General features: G+C 37.8%; 1 protein-coding gene across 3 annotated transcripts in view; it reads left to right on the forward strand.

Annotated features, from left to right (window-relative positions):
- Positions 1 to 15897, forward strand: part of CXHXorf58 (chromosome X CXorf58 homolog) — a 32526-nt gene extending 16629 nt beyond the window's left edge. For 2 of the 3 annotated variants that reach the window (XM_012784599.3, XM_012784598.3), the window contains exons 6-9: positions 2231 to 2362; positions 12455 to 12684; positions 14912 to 15068; positions 15626 to 15897. In XM_012784599.3, coding sequence (XP_012640053.1) covers positions 2231 to 2362; positions 12455 to 12684; positions 14912 to 15068; positions 15626 to 15802 — 696 coding nt within the window. In that variant the 3' untranslated portion in view covers positions 15803 to 15897. The remainder of the gene's footprint in view (positions 1 to 2230; positions 2363 to 12454; positions 12685 to 14911; positions 15069 to 15625) is intronic. The other variant, XM_075999667.1, reaches the window with a different exon arrangement.
- The last annotated feature ends 5395 nt before the right edge of the window (positions 15898 to 21292 follow it).

Raw genomic sequence — 21292 nt, forward strand, 5'->3', positions numbered from 1 at the left:
AATACTAGCTTTTCTTTGGATGCATAATGTATAAAGGAATTAATGAAATGAAAATCAAAAATGATCTACCTAAAGGAAGACTCCATGTCACATTTTTAGTAAACTATTTTCTCTCCCTTCAGTTGAGTATATTAGGTATAAACTACAACCATTTGAATATTTTCTTCCTTTTACATTTTCCATATGTGTCTGTGTTCTTCTCTAAGCTTTGGAATTTAAAAAAATAAAGGAATATTCTAGATAACAAAAAGTGAGAATTGGAATAGAAAACACATTGAGGCTTGCTATTATATTGTCTATTCAGTAAAAAGAACAGAGATTCTGGCCTGACATGGTGGCTCACACCTGTAATCTTAGCACCTTGTGAAGCCAAGGTAGGAGGATCATTTGAAGCCAGGAGTTAGAGACCAACCTGAGCAAGAATGTGACCCCATCTCTACTAAAAATAGAAAAAAATTACCTGGGCGTGGCACATACCTGTAGTCTTAGCTACTCCAGAGGCTGAGGCAGGAGGATTGCTTAAGCCCAGGAATTTGAGGTTACAGTGAGCTATGATAGCACCACTGCATTCCAGCCTGGGTGACAGAGTGAGATCCTATCTCTAAATAAATAAATATATAGATAAACTCTGACTTTTAATCCTGTCTCAACCACTTTTTTTTGAGACAGAATCTCCTTCTGTTGCCTGGGCTAGAGTGCAGTGAATGGCATCATCATAGGTCACTGCAACCTCAAACTCCTGTGCTGAAGCAATCCTCCTATCTTAGCCTCCCCAGTAGCCAGGAGACTACAGGCACATGCCACCACACCTGGCTAATTTTTCTAATTTTTGTAGAGACCAGGTCTCACTATGTTGCTCAGGCTGGTCTCAAAGTCCTGAGCTCAAACGATCCTCCTGCCTCAGACTCCCAGAGTGCTAGGATTACAGGTGTGAGCCACCGCGCCCGGCCTCAACCACTTTTTTACATCCTCATATCAGTGTTATAACACAGAGTTCCCATACTTTCATGAATATCACATTCTGAGATATAAGGGAAAAGAAAAATTGATCTGGAATCAAAGGATACTTGAATTTTCTTTTACGCTAGCCTCCCTCCACGTAAGCATACCCTTTGTGGCCAGAAGCACAAATATATAAATATGTATTACAAGAGTCAGCACATACTTGTGGGGGGTGCAGAGTACTTAAGTCTCTACTCACAATCTATGCATAGCTCTTAGCACAGGATAGGTAGGTGCAAATTGGGCCAGATAGGATCTGAGCCTCCATATTTTCTGTGATTCTTCTATCTCTGACCTCTCAGGTGCTTCCCTGGAGTAAAAAATGTTGACATTTGGGAGAGGGGGGAAAACCCTATATTTGCTACTGTTTGGCTGCTGAAAATGAAGTCTGAAGGGGAGAAAGGCACTAGCAATCTGAAACATACATGTTTCCATTTGGGGTGATGTATAAAAAGAGGTGGTTCCAGTAACACCTTTCATTGTTCCTTGGGCAACCCATTTAATCACCAGATAAATTTTCTCTGCATTGACAGCACAAACAAACTATAGGGTTTTTTGTTTTTTTTTTAAAGAAAAAGAATATTTTTTAAGGGGAAAAATCCAATCATTTTAAAACTATGGCTCTCTGAGGATTATGGACTCAGCTACTCTTCTAACTACCTTTTAAAACTATGTAGATATGGCCATGGAAACAAATTTTAAGTGGTTTAAAGATCCCTATATAATTTTCTCTTTGTAAATGCAGTCTTTCTATTGAATCTTCTAGCAAGCTGTTAGTAGAAAGGAACAATATTTGATGTATTTTTCAGGAAAAATATGTAAAATGTGCTGATAATTAATGTTATTATACTACTATTTTTTTTTTTTTTGAGACAGAGTCTCACTTTGTTGTCCAGGCTAGAGTGAGTGCCATGGCGTCAGCCTAGCTCACAGCAACCTCAAACTCCTGGGCTTGAGTGATCCTTCTGCCTCAGCCTCCCGAGTAGCTGGACTACAGGCATGCGCCACCATGCCCGGCTAATTTTTTATATATATATATCAGTTGGCCAATTAATTTCTTTCTATTTATAGTAGAGACGGGGTCTCGCTCTTGCTCAGGCTGGTTTTGAACTCCTGACCTTGAGCAATCCGCCCGCCTCGGCCTCCCAAGAGCTAGGATTACAGGCGTGAGCCACAGCGCCCGGCCTATACTACTATTTTAAAAGTCTGTTTCCTCTTTTCTTTGTAGGGAATTGTTGATGCTTACAAAATGATGGGGAAAAATAAATTTTACCATCAAGTTTTGGAAGATGAACATCTTTTCCAGAAGTTAAAAGTAACTGATGAAATAGATGTTGTCACCATGCAAGATTATATGCAGGTAAGGAATTTAGATTTAGATGTTGAAAAACAAACAAACAAAGTCTTCCTGACCCTGTTCTCCAAGATGAAAGAACTGTATACATTTTTTAATTGTGGTAAAATACGTACAACATAAAATTTACCAGTTTAACTACTTTAAAGTGTACAATTTAATGGCATTATGTACATTCACAGTATTGTGCAACCATCACCACCATCTAGTTCCAGAACCTTTTTGTTACCCTAAAAGGAAACCCTGCATCCAGTAAGTAGTCATTCCCCATTGCTCCATCCACCCAGCCCCTGCGAACCACAAGTCTGCTTTTTGTCTCTGTGGATTTGCCTAGTCTGGATATTTCATATAAATGAAATCATGTAATATGTGGCTTTTTGGGTCTGGGGGTTGATAGCTAAGGAATATGGGGTTTCTTTTTCAGGTGATGGAAATGTTCTAAAATATTGATAGGTAGTGATGGTTGTACAACATTGTAAATATATTAAAAACTACTGAATTGTACACTTTAAAATGGTTAAAATGGTAAATTTTATACTATGTAAATTTTATCTAAAAAAAATAATCAAAACATCAAAATAACTAAATGGTGCTAAAAAAGTACATGATGGGGATTTGACCTAGTAAGGAGGGGTTCTCTTATTGTTTGGATGCTTTCTGCTACAAACAACAATATTCCCAACCACAAGAGGCTTAAACAATAAAGGCCATTTATTGTTCTTTCTTATGCAAGAAGTCGCGGCATAGGTGGTTCCTGGGCTAGCTAACTCAGCAGCTCAGGGACATCAAGGCCTGGGTCAGCTGCTCTTCAGTCCTCTTGGCTTCCTTCACATGATAAAAAAGATGACTTCACATCAGCTCTATTCAAAAGCAGGAAGAAGTAGGCTCCTAGCATCTTTCTTTATCTCAAGAAGGAAAATCTTTCCCAGAAGCCCCCAGCAGACTTCCTCTCAGGTCCCATTGATCGGAACTGGATCATGTTCTCCCCAAAACCAATCAGGGAAATGGGATCATTTCCCACATTTGATTTAGAACAATCATGGTTCATATGCTGGGACCCTGAGCATATTGCTGTTCCATACCTGAAAAAAAAAAAAAAATCAGGGCTCCATGAGCAAGGGAGAAGTGGGAAATAGGGTAGGCAGTCACCAGTGTGAGTCACAGCCTTCCAGAGGCAGTGCTGACTGAGCCCAGTGTGGGGGTGAGCAGGTGGCAGAACCCAGGCAAAAGCTGTAGGGCCTGAAAGCAGGTTTGTGGAGCTGGAGAAGTGAGAGCATAGAGGGTATGGCATGGAGTCAGGCTGAAGGGCTGGCAAGAGAACAACATGCAGGACTTAAGACCATAGTAAGATGTTTATATTTTTCTTTATTCTGTGCACAATGAGAAGCTGGTGTGGTGTTTTAAGAAGTGAGGTAGGGCTGGGCACAGTGGCTCACATCTGTAATCTTAGCACTTTGGGAGGCTGAGGTGGGAGGATTACTTGAGGCCAGGAGTTTGAGACCAGCCTGGGCAACATAGTGAGGCCCTGTCTCTACAAAAAAAAAAAAAAATTATATGGGCATGGTGGTGCATGCCTGTAGTCCTGGCTACTTGGGAGGCTGAGGTAGGAGGATAACTTGAGCCCAGGAGTTTGAGGTTACAGTGAGCTATGATCATGATACTGCACTCCAGCTTGGGTGACAGAGTGAGACTTTGTCTCTATTAAAAAGAAGAAGAAGAAGAAGGAAATGAGGTCATTTAATCTAATGAGTGAAGAGATCCCTCCTGGCTGCAGTGTAGAAAACAGATTAGAGGGCAGCAAGAGCCCTCTACTAGTTAGGAGGCTTCTGCAGTATTCCAGGAGAAATGGTGGTAGCTTGATTAAGGGCTGTGAGTCTGGAGACACAAGAGATAATTGGAGAATAAAAGCAGTGGGCCTTGGTGACAGACGGTGGGAGGGGGGGAAGCAGGCAAGGTGTTCAGCACGGCTCCTAGATTTCTGTTTTGCATAATTGGATAGATAGTGCTGAATCAGGGAAATTAAACTAGATACCTGAAAAATAATAATAGCAGATGCTTCTGTAACACTAACTCCTTTTATTCTCATAACAACCCAAAGAGGCAGGTACTATTAATATTATTACCCCCAATTTGCAAGTTCTAAAGAAACAAGGGATCCCAAAATTCTAGCTCATAATAATAATATACAGGCATCCTAGTTTTATTGAGCTTCACTTCATTGAACTTTGCAGATACTGCATTTTTTACAAATTGAAGGTTTGTGGCAACCCAGTATCGAGCAAGTCTGTCAGTGTCATATTTCCCATAGCATATGCTCACTTTGTGTCTCTGTGTCAAATTTTGATAATTTGTGCAACATTTCAAACCTTTTCATTATCATTCTATCTGTTATGGTGATCTATGATCAGTGATCTTTGATGTTACTATTATAATTATTTTGGAGTACTATGAACTGTGCCCAAATAAGATGGCAAACTTAACTGATAAATATTGTGTGTGTTCTAACTACTTCATCGACCAGCCATTCCCCATCTCTCTCTCTCTCCTCTGGACTCCCTACTCTCTGAGACACAAAAATATTGAAATTAGGCCAATTAATAACCCTACTGTGACCTCTTAAGTGTTCAAGTGAAAGGAAGAGTCATGTGTTTCTCACTTTAAATCAAAAGCTAGAAATGATTAAGCTTAGTGAGGAAGGCGTGTTGAAAGCTGGGATAGGCCAAAAGCTAGGCCTCTTGCACCAAATGGTTAACAAAGTTGTGAATGCAAAGGAAACATTCGTGCAGGAAATTAAAAGTGCTACTCCAGTGAACACACAAATGATAAAAAAAAAAAAGCAAAACAGCCTTATCGCTGAGACAGAGAAAGTTTTAGTGGCTTAGATAGATCAAACCAGTCACAACATTCCCTTAAGCCAGAACCTAATCCAGAGCAAGGCCCTAGCTCTCTTCAATTCTGTGAAGGCTGAAAGAGGTAAGGAAGCTGCAGAAAAAATTTCTGAAGCTAACAGAGGATGGTTCATCAGGTTTAAGGAAAGAAGCCATCTCCATAACATAAAAGTGCAAGGGGAAGCAACAAGTGCTGATGTAGAAGCTGCAGCAAGTTATCCAGAAGATTTAATCTAAGATCATTGATTAAGGTGGCTATACTTAACAATAGATTTTCTTTTTCTTTTTTTCCATTGCTGTTTTGTTTTGTTTTTTTTTTTTTTGAGACAGAGTCTCGCTTTGTTGCACAGGCTAGAGTGAGTGCCATGGCGTCAGCCTAGCTCACAGCAACCTCAAACTCCTGGGCTCAAGCAATCCTGCTGCCTCAGCCTCCCGAGTAGCTGGGACTACAGGCATGCGCCACCACGCCCGGCTAATTTTATATATATATATTAGTTGGCCAATTAATTTCTTTCTATTTATAGTAGAGACGGGGTCTTGCTCTTGCTCAGGCTGGTTTCGAACTCCTGACCTCGAGCAATCCGCCCGCCTCGGCCTCCCAGAGTGCTAGGATTACAGGCTTGAGCCACCGCGCCCGGCCTGTTTTTTTTTTTTATTTCAGCATATTATGGGGGTACAAATTTTAAGGTTTCGAATAATGCCCTTGCCCCCCCTTCCCCCACAAGTCTGAGTTTCAAGCGTGACCATCCCCCAGATGGTGCACATCTCACTCATTATGTATGTATATACTCGGCCCCCCTCTCCCCTCCTACCTGCCCAATACCCAATTAATGTAGTTCCTATGTATCAACTTAGGTGCTGCTTAGTTAATACCAGTTTGCTGGTGGGTATATGTGGTGCTTGTTTTTCCATTCTTGGGAAACTTCACTTAGTAGTATGGGTTCCGGCTCTATCCAGGAAAATACAAGATGTGCTATATCACTGCTGTTTCTTAGAGCTGAATAGTACTCCATGGTATACAAATCAAATACCACATTTTATTAATCCACTCATGAATTGATGGGCACTTGGGTTGTTTCCACAGCCTTGCAATTATGAATTGTGCTGCTATAAACATTCAAGTGCAGGTGTCTTTTTCATAGAGCGACTTTTGTTCTTTTGGGTAGATGCCTAGTAATGGGATTGCTGGATCAAATGGTAGATCCACTTGTATCGCTTTAAGGTATCTCCATATTGCTTTCCATAGAGGTTGAACTAGTTTGCAGTCCCACTAGCAGTGTAGGAGTGTTCCTATCTCTCCACATCCACGCCAACATCTATTGTTTTGGGACGTTTTGATAAAGGCCATTCTCACTGGAGTTAAGTGATATCTCATTGTAGTTTTGATTTGCATTTCCCTGATGATTAGAGATGTTGAGCACTTTTTCATATGTTTGTTAGCCATTCTTCTGTCTTCTTTAGAAAAGTTTCTGTTCATGTCCTTTGACCACTTTTTGATATGGTTGTTTGATTTTTTCTTGCTGATTTTCGTGAGTTCTCAGTAGATTCTAGTTATCAGCCCCTTACCAGATGTGTAGGATGCGAAAATTTTCTCCCATTCTGTAGGTTGTCTGTTTACTTTCATGACTATTTCTTTGGCGGTACAGAAGCTTTTTAGTTTGATCATGTCCCATTTATTTTTTTGCCGCTGTGATTGAGAAGACCCCGCATATCAAAAGCAATTCTAGGCAATAGAAACAAAATGGAAGGTATTAATATGCCAGATATCAAACTATACTACAAAGCAGTAGTAATTAAATCAATCTGGTATTGGCACAAAAATAGGAATATTGACCAGTGGAACAGATCTGAGAACCCTGATATAAAACCATCCTTATATAGTCATCTAATCTTTGACAAAGCAGACAAAAACATACACTGGGGAAAAGAATTCCTTTTCAGTAAATGGTGCTGGGAAAACTGGATAGCCACTTGTAGAAGGCTGAAGCAGGACTCACACCTTTCACTTCTCACAAAAATCAACTCATGCTAGATAACAGACTTAAACCTAAGGTATGAAACTATTAGAATTCTAGAGGAAAATGTTGGAAACACTCTCCTAGACATCGGCCTAGGTAAAGAATTTATGAAGAAGACCCCAAAGGCAATCACAGCAGCAACAAAAATAGATTTTCAGTGTATATGAAACAGCCTTCTATTGGAAGAAGATGCCAGCTACAACTTTCATAACTAAGGAAGAGAAGTCAATGCCTAGCTTCAAAGCTTCAAAGGACAAACTAACTCTCTTGTTAGGGGCTAATGGAGCTGGTGACTTTAAGCCAGTGCTCACTTACCATTCTGAAAATCCTAGGGCCCTTAAGAATTATGCTAAATCTACTCTACCTGTGCTCTGTAAATGGAACAGCAAAGCCTGGATGACAGCACATCTGTTTGCAACATGGTTTACTGAATATTTTAAGCCCACCGTTAAGACCTACTTCTCAGGAAAAAAGATTCCTTTCAAAATATTACTGCTCATTGACGATACACCTGGTCATCCAAGAGCTCTGATGGAGATGAGGAGATTGATGTTGTTTTCAGGCCTCCTAACACAACTTCTGTTCTGCAGTCTATGGATCAAGGAGTAATTTTAACTGTCAAGTCTTATTATTAAATATTTAAGAAACACCTTTCATAAGGCTGTTGCTGCCATAGATAGTGATTCCTCTGATGGATCTGGGCTAAGTAAATTGAAAACCCTCTGGAAAGGATTCACCATTCTAGATGCCATTGAGAACATTCATGATTCATGAGAGGAGATAAAAATATCAACATTAAGAGGAGTTTGGAAGAAGTTGATTCCAGCCCTCATGAATGACTTTGAGGGATTCAAGACTTCAGTGGAGGAAGTCACTGAAGATGTGGTGGAAATAGCAAGAGAACTAGAATTAGGAGTGGAGCCTGAAGATGTGACTGAATTGCTGCAATCTTGTGATAAAAGTTGAATGGATAAGGAGTTGCTTCTTGTGGATGAGGATAGAAAAGATAGAAAATGCTTTCTTGAGATAGAATATACTCCTGGTGAAGATACTGTGAGCATTGTTGAAATGCCAACAAAGGATTTAGAATAGTATATAAACTGGGGAGGGTAGGACGGGTGGGGGTGCGGGATGAAAAATTACCTATTGAGTACAGTGTACACTACTCGGGTGACGGGTACACTAAAAGCCTAGACTTCTCCACTATACAATTCATCCATGTAACAAAAAACCATTTATACCCCCTAAATCTATTAAAATAAAAAATTTAAAATAGAATAGTACATAAACTTAATTGATAAAGCTGTGGCAGGATTGGAGAAGACTGACTACAATATTGAAAGAAGTTCTGTGGGTAAAATGCTACCAAACAGCATTGCATACTATAGAGAAATGAGAAATTTTTCATGAAAGGAAGTACCAATTGATTCAGCAAACTTCATTGTTGTCTCCCTCATACTCCTGGGTTCAAGCCTGCCTCAGCCTCCCGAGTAGCTGGGACTACAGGTGCAAGCCACCACGCTTGCTAATTTTTCTGTTTTTAGTAGATACAGGATCTCACTTTTGCTCAGGCTGGTCTCGAACTCCTGAGCTCAAATGATCCTGATCCTCCCGCCTCGGCCTCCCAGAGTGCTGGATTATAGGCATGAGCCACTGTGCCTGACCATTTTTGTCTCATTTTAAGAAATTGTCACAGCCACTCCAACCTTCAGCAACCACCACCCTGATCAGTCAGCAGCCATCACCACTTAGGCAAGACCCTCCACGAGCAAAAAGATTAAAACTTACTGAAGGCTCAGATGATTATTAGCAGTTTTAGCAATAAAGTATTTTTAATTAAGGTATGTGCATTTTTTGGACATAATGCTATTGCACACTTAACAGACTACAGAAAAATGTAAATATGACTTTTACATGCACTGAGAAGCCAAAAAATGAGTGTGACTCGCTTTATTTGGGGTATTCAGTTTATTGTGGTAGTCTGGAATGGAACCTGCAAACTCTCTAGGTATGCCTGTATGTGGCCTTAACTATTCAGTGAGTTGCTTCAATGTGAAACATAAGATTAATGCAGTGCCTTAGAAGCTCCCAATTGTGTTTTCTTCCTTTCAGAGCCTTAATCTATGAGTTTAGGGAATTTAAGCAGGAAGTAAGTAGAGCCTCAGATGCCAACTCTCTCTGCTAAGGACACAGATCACAGACTTGCAGGTTGCGAACACGTCAAGGATTAGCGTCAGAGAGACAAGTCTCCAGATAGACATAGTGAAAGAGAGAGATAAGATCATTGCTGACGTATATTGAGTCCTTATAGGGGCATATTTTTAGTTCTTTACATACATATTATCTCCTTTAATCTTCAAGTTTGTAAATTATGTGACTTTTTTTACAGAGGAGAAAAATGATGTTTACCAAGGCTCAAAAAAGGTTGCCCAAGGTCACACAGCTATTAAGTGACAGTGCAGATCTTTGGCAGATCCAAGATATTCACCCATTTTACTACTCCTCTCTTGGGAAATAAAATATATATGCAGTCTTACTTTGCATGGCAGTACGGGACCATAAAAATGACCATGCAAGTTGAAACTATGCAAAGCAAGCTTAATAATTAGTGGGGAAAATTATGATTGTCCTGAGACTTTAAAACAATTTTATCTGTAGTCTCAGCTACTCATGATGCTAAGAGAGGAGGGTCTCTTAAGTCCAGGAGTTTGAGACCAGCTTGGGCAACATATCGAGATCATCTCTAAAAATACCAAAAAACAAACATTTTTGTCAAAACATTAAAAACTCTATTACTATCTATTATACATACATAGGAAAATGAAATGAAAAGAAACAACACATTTAGTACACCATAATTTAAAACATTAGAAACATTGAGGTAAAGTGTTTTGTTTCTTTGCAAAAAAACTTATCAACTATGAATATACTGAAAACCATTGAATTGTACACTTTAAATTGGTGAATTGTATGGTACGTGAATCTCAATAAAGCTGTGGAAAAAAAAACAACCTATGAAGAGTAATTTGTTTTCTTCTGTTTTTTTTTTTATTATTTTTTACCACATTTACAGGAACTGACATGAAGAGTAATTTGAACAGTGCTACAGTGCTTGCCGCCTTCATTTCATATAACTTAAAATATGGAGTAAGCATCTTTTCTATATTTTGGTGAATTGTCATGTTTCTTTTTAAGTTTGGATCAGCTGCCAACATTTTATTCTTTGCACTTTCAATGTTGTGAAATATCTAAGAGTTCCTTCAATGCAAGGTTTTTTTTGGCTAGCATCACTTCCTCTGGGAAAGCTTCATCCTTTTCATTACAGCCTCTTTCCTCATTAATGTTGATAAGTTCACCCTCACCAGGTTCCTCTAGTTGCACATCTGCAGTGTCTTGAATGATGGCAGTGTCAGCATTCCCATGGTCACCTATTTCTTCTAGAACTTCATTTACGTTTGATTCTAATTTCACTTCCTATGTTACCACTTTTTGTTTCTTTGCTAGCCGATTCCCTCTTTCAAGTTTTCATTTTTATAGACTGACACATGAGTTTATTACTGGGGGACAAAGAGGCAACACAGCTACATACTTTGCTGCCTGTATGTGAACTGAATAACAAATTCACAGTGGCCAGTCACTGACAGACTTTGGAAGAAATGTCATGATGTGCCACTAATCATGATGCACATCTGTCATTTATGCAGTGATCTATGGACTGAAGAGCTAGCAGCAGAGTTTGTACTTTATGCAATTGCTCACAGTTATGCCATGCAACTGAAATTGGAACTATGTTGGGGGACTGGTATTATTCAACTAAACAGTGTTGACCAAAATTCATGCATGCCAAAAGGAGGACTGTGTGTATATGTGTGTGAGTGTGTGTGTGCATGAGAGTGTGAGTATGTGATATACTCTAAAGACCTTGCTGTTACTCTATTTGCTAGCATTGTAGCTCTTCCTGGCCTATCTCTAGCTCTTAAATGAACATTTATAATGTTAAATTCATTATATGTATTTGTATTTTTAAATTCCTAATTTGATATTTTATTTATTTATTTATTTTTGAGACAGAGTCTTACTCTGTTGCCTGGGCTAGAGTGCCGTGGCGTCAGCCTAGCTTACAGCAACCTTAAACTCCTGGGCTCCAAGCGATCCTCCTGCCTCAGCCTCCTGAGTAGCTGGGACTACAGGCATGTGCCACCATGGCTGGCTAATTTTTTCTATATATTTTTAGCTGTCCAAGTAATTTCTTTCTGTTTTTAGTAGAGACAGGGTCTCGCTTTTGCTCAGGCTAGTCTCAAACTCCTGAGCTCAAACAATCCACCTGCCTCGGCCTCCCAGAGTGCTAGGATTACAGGCGTGAGCCAACGCACCCAGCCCCTAATTTGATATTTTAAATTGGAAAAAAAGAAAAGTAGAATTTCTGCAAACACTCCAAATGAAAATAGTGAAATTCTCCACTTAGCACCAGAGGTGAACTCATTATTTCTAAAAAGGTTTGTGCAAATGTCCTTTCAATCCATGTCATAAACAAGTACTACCATGTATGCAGAACACATAGCTATTATCATTAATTTTAGGTCCACCTGAGTTTAATGTATCTGAGTTATATTTGCCATAAAAATTATTATATATTAAATATTTAGTGAGTGTGATACTATGTGCATGATACTCTGTGACATGGATCGTGCCTTTCAGCAGGGGAGCTAAGACATAGACAGGTAACTAAAACATTGAGTAGTCAGTAATAAGAGTCATAGAAGAGACATGCCCATAAAGTTCAGAGATGAGATCAAGGAATGCCTTTTGGGTGAAGTGACATTTGAGTGGAGCCTTGGGAAATGTGTCTAAAAACATTTTAGGGAACCTATAACCAATCATTCAAATTTTTTTAAGACAGAGTCTCACACAATCATAGTACACTGTAGCCTTGAACTTCTAGGCTCAAACAATCCACCTGCCTTAGCCTCCAAAGTAGCTGGGACTACAGGCATTTGCCACTATGCCCAGCTAATTGGTTGATTGATTGATTGATTGTAGAGACAAGGTCTCACTATGTTGCCCAGGCTGGTCTCAAACTCCTGGCCTCAAGTGATCCTCCCATCTCAACCTCCCAAAGTGCTGGGATTATAGGTATGAGTCACTGCACCTGGCCCTGCAACCAATCATTCTTAATTGTTTTTTCCATACAGTATTCCAGTCTTCTGGATGAAATTCCTGCATCTTCTGGTGGCAGAAATAACTACTGGCGAAGATTAAGCCTAGAAAACATTCCCAGGACAATGATAATGTATGACATAGTTGATTATGCAGAGTCTGGAGTAATGTCAAACCGTCTACGAAAAGAAATGAAGTATCTGTTACAGAAACCAAAAACAGAAGAGATTCGTCGGCAGCAGCTACGGATTGTTTCTGAGATTAGGTAAAAGAGATCTTTCATTGGGGTTACAGTACTAGGGGCATATCTGAAAATGTTCACATTCTGCCGGATAGCTCACTAAAGATAATAATAGGACATATGGGAAAAATAGAGTTGGGGCAGATTGCTCAAAACTTATGTAACTTTGTAAACAGAGAACTAACAAAAAGGACAATTGGTACTTGGGGAGATAACTTGTACCACCAGACAGGCACTTCAGTGTAGCTGGAGGCTGCCACAGAAAATATAAAAAATGTACAACGGTAGAGTAGAAATGCTGGCAACTGTTTAATTAGAGCAAGTAGTGGGCACAGAGACAGTGCAGATGGAAGTGGAGCCTTGGGCCAGCGTGGTTGCCTTTTAAGTGGACGTGAGAGGCAGTGCAACCTGCCAAGAACCAAGAGACATCCAAGGTGGAGGGGAGGGCAGCAAGGGAGGAGGGTGGAGGGCAGTACGAGTGGTTGTGGGAGCTGTACCTCTCTGGGGAGAGAGTCCTCAATGCAGGTGCTAATTTCTGTTTCATAAATGTAGCCAAAAGGGCTCCCATTGCCCATACAGCAGAGATCTGAAGGCTTTTTCTTTTTCTGCTGAAGGTTATAATTCTATTCTTGCTATTCTGGCTCCCCTTGCCTAGAATAAATTGCATATAAATTAGAGTGACATTATTCTCTTCTTTACCAATAGCATGTGAGCCAATTCACATTATAGAGGTGCATGTTGTAACAAAATAGATGTATTATGATCTGAAACAACATGGACAGAATATGGGTGCTGCAATTATGTTCCTTTTTTCTTTCCATTACTAAGTCTCACCTAGCCCATCTTATTTACAAATTAAGCTGGCTTTCTTAAAAAAAAGAAAGAAATAATAAGACTGATGAAGCCCTCTTGGTAATCTATTTTCACACACTCATATTTGAAATGAAAAATACTCTTTTAGTACATGAATAAGACACTGATGACCCACTGTCAAGCAAACATGCTGGGTTTTTTTTTTTTCAGGAGTAGAAACGAGTCATGCTGACCCAATAACATAATTTAACCCGTTGATTTTATGATCAGGGCTATACATTTGCCAGACAGATGGCCTGGTTTAGCGCACAGTCTGTCATCATGAAATAGATTTTCTCTAACTCATCCATATGAGCACTGAATAGAGAACTTAACCCTATTACTACGAAGGTCAAATAAATGATGTAATTTCTCTGCCACCATCTATAACCCCGGGCTCCTGCTATTTGGATTTATGCTACTGATTATCCAAGAATAAGTCACTTAAGAGTCAAATAAGTAGCCAAATTCTCAATCAATTGAAGAGGCAGAATGCTTTCCTAAAGGCATCTTTGAATGCTGTCTTAGTTTGGAATCTCCCAGAAGCCAACCCAAAGACAAAGATTTAAGTGTAAGTAGTTTATTTGGGAGGTAATCCCAGGAACCACTGAAGGGAGGGGGTAGAGAGGTGAAACAGAGAAGGAAAGGCAGCCAAAACAGTATGTGTTAGCAAGCAGGTTACCACTATTGGTAACTAGAGCTTAATCTCTCCTGGGAATGTCAGAGCCAATGTAGAACAAGCAACTCAGAGTTATTTCACAGGGAGCAAGGGAGTTGGGGTACTGGTATACCAGCACCCGTCAGTCATTGGTTAAGGGTTACTTAGGAAGGAAGGTATTATTAATGGTTCTCAGGCACTTTTGGCCACCCCTGCATATGGGCTCTTGTTTTCAAAGAAAACTTTCAGTCTGAGTGATGTAGATGCTGGCAGTTGAAAGTTGGGCCTGTGTGCCCTGCAGTGGTAATTTCAACAGGATTATGGGCATAGCACCAACTATATCTGATCCCAACACTGATAAAAACAGCTTGTTTTTCCAACTGTTAAGAAATATAATACTTTTTTGCGTTAGTGTATGGTTTCTTAAAAAACTAGATTCAAATGGCTACTACACAGTATTTTCCAGGAAAGCAAATTTTTGATCGATATCAGGTTTTATAATTTTCATCATTATCATTGTTGTCAACATTATCACCAATACACCTTCATAAAGTGCCAGATAAAGAAATATGCTATGTAAACTCAGGCAGAAATGACAGCTTTACCCTAAAAGCTTACATGCAGTGTTGCTCAGGCCTATGATTTATTTGCTAGAGAATGCTTTAATAAAATTTGGAACTTGCTTTACATTTAAATTTTGTTTTGTGTGATTTTTCTGTCTATAATACAAACATTTTCTAGGCGTCCATCTTTCTCAAGTATCCAACCTATATGTCGGTCCTACCAAAAGCAAGATCAAGTTAAACATCTAGGTCGTCGATCGAAGCAAGCACAAATGAAAGTTGAAAAAATGAAAAAAGCTTATTTGGCTAAAGAAAAAACTGCTTCTGAGGTGACTGTAAGTTGTACTGAATTCATTGTTTTGGACATTATTCAAATGCCTGTAAATAATTTTGTACTTCCAAAAGTGAAATTTTCCTAATGCACAAGTTCAAGGCTGAAACACCTTTGGCATATTATACCTTGCATAGTATAAAGCAAATTTCATCTTGGTAACATGTATTTTTAAAATTCTTAAACAATATTGGTAGCAATTCTGATAAACACCAGCTGTTTTGGCTCCACATCAGCATGAATTGGCAAAAAAAACCACTACTGTCTGTCTGTGTTGACACTATTGATTCAGCACATCTCTGATGGTGCTTTTCTCAAAATGGAAGTCATTTCTATCTAAACTTATTAAAAGCTATACTATGTAAAATCTGCCTCTGTATACTTTTACATTATAGAAATATTTATAAGGAGCCTGTATTTATGTATTACTTTGTAATTTTAAAAATATTTGCAGTAAATTTTGGGGGGATGAGGCTAAGTATAAAGAGTCAAATATAAAAGTATAAAGTAGTAAAAACCAAATATAAAACACTTCCCACTTTTATTTATAATTCTGCCTAGGAACCAAAAATGGACAAAGCAGGTACCAAGCAACGAAAGACAGTAGTCTTCTCCACCCCAGCTTTTAGCATTGTGAAAATTGATGAATCCTTGTCAGACACTGAATTGGAAAAAGAAAAAAAGGATGCATTTTCTTGGTATCAAGACTTACTTGTTGGTAATTCTCCATCTTGTTAACGCACAGCTAATTAACAGAAAACCAAAGTTGTTTAACAGTCTGCTTGTCTGTGTATAAATGATGAGTATGATTAATAAAGGAAAATAAAATAGAAGTCCTCAGTATGCTCTCTTCACCAAATACATGACATATTTTTAGGCCCTTTTATATTACCATAGGTGGAAATATTTTTTGCTGACAGAATTTTAATCTGAACGTATTATTTCTGTTAGATGCCCTCAAACTAGCAGTATACAGTTTTTCTTCAAGAAATGATGAATAAATTAGTCCCTGGGACTTTTATTTGATTTTGATTTTCCTTCACTTAAAGAAATATCTGAACAGGCCCTGCTTAGCATAAATATTAGAATTCACAGAATAAAAGGCTGCTCTTGAGTCAGCTTCCAGTGTCTTTTTTTTTTCAGTCTAATGTTGTTTTTACAGAACAGCTTGTGAATGACCTATTCTGAATGATAATAAAAATAATAATGGATTTGTTGCTACAGTAGGCGTGACATAGCATAGCTAATCATTATTGAGCACTGTAAGCACCTGGAGCAGAATGTTGCATCTGCTTTATTGTTGTAATTTGGATATTTTTCAAGTATAAAGACTGTTTTGAGTAATATTTATCAATTTCATTTTGAATTGATAAATTCTTATTCCTGATATAGTATAAATCATTGATTTCTTTTTTTGATCCAGGATATTGGATTATATCAAACCCTAGCAGAGGCTGTGATAATTAAACAAAGTACAATTATTTATTGACCTTTAAAATACAATTTTTGATTTTGCTTAACATTTAAAACACGTAGGTTGATTGCTGATCTAACTCAGGCATGGCAGCCTGTAAAAGGATCTCATCCTCTGCTAAAATATTCTCAAATGATAAAGAATATTAAAGTATGTGATTCTCACTAGAATATATTTAACAGAAACATGCACTCTTTAATATTAATACATCATCATTTGATGTCCAAAAAGGGAAGGATAATCCCCTTGTTTTCAGAGCTTGTACTGGACACTGATTGAATAGAAAAAAACTTGTTTGTCCTCATGAGTCATATATACTCTCATTCATTAATTTGGAAAGCAGTCTCTAATCTGATCAAATGCATATCAGATTCTGTCCACCTATAATATGTGTAATAACAAAGCTAAGGGAAGATTTCAGGTACCAAGATGGGGGAAAAGGACAAAGGAAGGACATATTCTTTGTATTTCAGGGTTCCCACTTCTCATATATCATTAGATATAACTTCATCTCATCATAACAGTTAGAAGGAAGGCTGAGAAATGTACTTTTGTTTTGGGCAGTTATGTACCCAGCTAAAATTCTATTGTTATTAAAGAAAGGGGTAATAGATATTAAGGCACACTAGCATCTGCTGCCAGACAGAGATCATGTTTTCTATTGATTCTTTTAACTCACAGTAGATAATCTAATCACATCATAGAAAATCCTTTTAAAAGTATAATTATACATAATCCCATCACCGTAATATAACAACTGTTTTCATTTGCTTATACCTTTCTAATCTGTCTAAATGCATATGTATTTTTCAAATGATCGTAATCATAGGTAACATATAGATTTAAACCTTTCACTTAATATTTTATCTTAAATATATCCATTTAAAAAATCATTTTTAATGGTCACGTAATAGCCCATTGGGTTGATAAAGCATAATTTACCTAGCCATACCCATATCGTTGGATATTACAATTTCTATTTTTTCACTACTATAGGTAATCAACATTAGAATAAACATCTTCATACACAGTGTTCTTTATTTTGGTTATCTTTCTGTTATTTATTATATTTTTAACCTAATAGCACTATAATCAAGAGAACATGATTTATATGATACTGATTCTGGGAAACTTGCTCAGACTTGCTTTATAGCCAAGTACATGGTCAGCTTTTTTTTTCTTTTTATTCCTTTTATGATTTTTCAGCCTAGAAAAGTTTTCACAAATGTTTCTTATACTCTTAAGAAAAATGTGCATTCTCTATAGTTGGATACAAAGTTCTGTACAAGTCCTTTTGATCAAGCTTATTAGTTATATTGTTTATGTTTTCTATATACTATTAATTTTTGGTCTGTGTGACATCTATTGTTGAGAAAGGTATATTTTATGTATGTCCCTCCTATGGTGGTGGACTTGTCAGTTTCTCCTTATAATTCTGTTCATTTTTGCTTTATGTTACTTGAAGATATCATTAAGTATATATATAATTTTGGAACTAGCATCTCTTCCTGGTGAATCAAACGTATTGTCAGTATGCAGTTACTGCCTTTATTCTTAATAATGCATTTTGGCTTGAAGACTATTTTGTCTAATATGAACAGAGCTACTCTAGTTTTCTTCTGGTTAGTGTCTGCCTGGCATATCCCTTTCCATCTCTTTTTTTAAATTTTCAACTTTTTCATTTGTCAGAGACTGGCTAGATGCTCACTAATTCCATTAGTGATGGTATAATTTCTCTTCCTGGGAACACAGGATAGCATTTCCCAGCTTTCTTCACAGTTATGTTGGGACCATGTGAGCTGATTTCTGGCCAGAGGGATGTGGGCAGAAGTGATGTATACCTCTTCTAGCCTTGGTCCCTAAAATGTTGTACATGGTCTTCTATTCTCCCTGCCCCTTCCTTTCCCCTATTCATATGGCTGGAGGCAAAGAACTCCAAGGTGGTAGAAGCAGGATTGAAGGATCTCAGATTCCCATGTCACTGATTGAAGGAGAGACAGCCAGAGCAGCAGCCTGACTTGATGAACTGTGATGTGAGCAAGAAATAAGCTTTGTTGTGTTAAGCCCCATGCATTCTTAGGAGTTATTTGCTACAACAGCTAACATTAATTACTCTGATATAATGTCAAACACCATGCCTTTGTGTGTTAGGTTTTCTGTAGGATATAGCAAGATATCTAGATTGTTTTGTTTTAATCCAATATGAAGAAGACATCTTCCTTTTAACTGGTGAGTTTAGTCCATTTCCACTTTATCGTAATTTTATTTTATTTTTTCTTAAAAATTTTTTTCTGTAGATCTTCTCTTTGGTCATATTGTAATTTTAATTATTGATATATTTGGAATTATTTTTACCATTTTATTTTGTGCTATCTGTCCTGCCTTTTCTATTTCTTTCCCTACCACTTCCCTGTTTTCTTTCAGATTGTTTTTTTAATTCCATTTTTCTCCCTCTGCCATTTTGGAAGTTATACAGTCTATTTTTATACTTAGTGATTCTTAAATTTTAGCACATGTACTGAAAGTCTAAAGTTAATCAGTAGCTCTACTCTCCTTCCAAACTGAGAATGCTAATCACCATTCTTTTGTCTTACAAATTATTGTTATATCTGACATTTTAGCACTGTTTTCTTTTATGCCTCCAAATTAGACATTGTTATTGTTTTATAAATCTTAGACTTTCCTTCTGGGATCATTTTTTTTATCCTGATATATATATATATATATATATATATATATATATGTATTTTTTTTTTTGAGACAGCGTCTCGTTCTGTCACCTGGGCTACAGTGCAGCAGCAGCATCATAGCTATTGCAACCTCAAACTCCTGGGCTCAAGTTAGCTGGAACTACAGGAGAGTGACACAATGCCCAGCTAATTTTTTTCCATTTTTTGTAAAGATGGGTCTCACTCTTACTCAGGCTAGTCTCAAACTCCTGGCCTCAAGTGATCCTCCTGCCTCAGCCTCCCAGAGTGCTAGGATTATAGGTGAGAGCCACCACACCTGGCCCTGATGTATACTCTTAAAAGCTCTTGTAATGAGCATCTGTTGGTGACGACACTTCAGCTTTTGGTTTTCTGAAAATGTCCTCATTTTGCCCTTATTTTTTTTCTTGTCATTGAGTTTTAGCTTCAAATATATTTCCATTAAAAATCGTATTTTTTTCCCAAAATTGGAAAATAAAATACTTCTAGATTTCAACTGAAAGTAAATCCAAGTACAACTTGACACTTAGATAATATAGAGAGAAATAGATATTATAGATAGAAATGATGATTCGTATAACCACAGCAATGTTTGTTTTGTTTTTTTTTAATGTTGAAGATCATTTTATTTGCCATTCTGTTGGTTAGTGGAAATGAATTGTAGCTCATCTGACATCTTAGCGGCCTTCATTCTTTCCCTTATCGTTAGCCTTGGGTCTTAGCCAAGTGGGTAGTCGTAAAGTTGAAATATTCCCCAATGCCTGTTTACATCCCACATCCTCCTGGTGTGGGTCATAGTGATGAATAAGTCCTAGAAAGGTAAGTGAGGACACCCTGATTTTGTAGCTGTGTCAGAAAAAACTCAAGATCCCCAGGAAATTGCTTTCTTTTCTGATCTTACCTTTAGCAACAAATCTCTGGAGGATGAAGTAGAATGTTCTGATGAGGATGAACCTGATCTCGATGGAGACACATCCAGTGAATGCCCTACCATCTGGGTCATAGCATTGTTTTAAAATGGTGCAAAAGGCCAGGCATGGTAATGACAGCTCACTTGGGATGCTGAGGCAGGAGGATCACTTGAGCCCAGGAGTTTGAGGTTGCTGTGAGCTAGGCTGATGCCATGGCACTCTAGCCAGAGTGAGACTCTATCTCAAAAAAAAGGTTCAAAAATTATATTATGTGATACTGGCACAAGAATACGTTTTCATGAATATTCCTAATTTAAATTGGAATACATTTTCTTGTTAAAATAATCAATGGAAATTACCCACAATTCTAATAGATGATTTTTTTCTACTCACTAATGTTTCATTAAAAAATCCTGAGATAAACATAATAGAGGTTAGAATATTTTACTGTTGTATGTTATACAACTTTTTCCATAAATTTTATTATTAATTACATCTTTTTATATTTCAAAATATTATGAGGGTATAAATGGTTACATGGATCACTTTTGTTATGCTTGAGTCAGAGCTATAAGTGTACCCATCACCCAAATAGTGTTCATTGTACCTGTTAGGTAGGTTTTTGCCCATCCCCTCCTCTTCCCCTCCCCACCCCCCACTTGATTTCCACTGAGTTTTACTTCCCTTTGTGCACATGTGTGCTCATCGGTTAGCTCCAATTTAATAGCGAGTACGCGTGGTGTTTGTGTTTTCATTCTTTAGATAATTCACTTAGGATAATGGTCTCCATTTCCATCCAAATTGTTGCAAAAGGCATTCATTCATCCTTTTTTATGGCTGAGTAGTATTCCATGGTATACATATACCACATTTTGTTAATCCATTCATGAATTGATAGGCACTTGGGTTGATTCCACATCTTTGCAATTGTGAATTGTGTTGCAGTTAACATTCACGTGCAGATGTCTTTTTAGTCAAATGATTTCTTTTCATTTGGGTAAATACCCATTAGTGGGATTGCTGGATCAAATGATAGGTCTACTTTTAGTTCTTTGAGGAATGTCCATACTGTTTTCCATAGAGGTTGTACTAATTTGCAGTCCCACCAACAGTGTATAAGCGTTCCTTTCTCTCT

This window comes from Microcebus murinus, chromosome X (assembly GCF_040939455.1).
Source record: "Microcebus murinus isolate Inina chromosome X, M.murinus_Inina_mat1.0, whole genome shotgun sequence".
Classification (NCBI taxonomy): Eukaryota; Metazoa; Chordata; class Mammalia; order Primates; family Cheirogaleidae; genus Microcebus; species Microcebus murinus.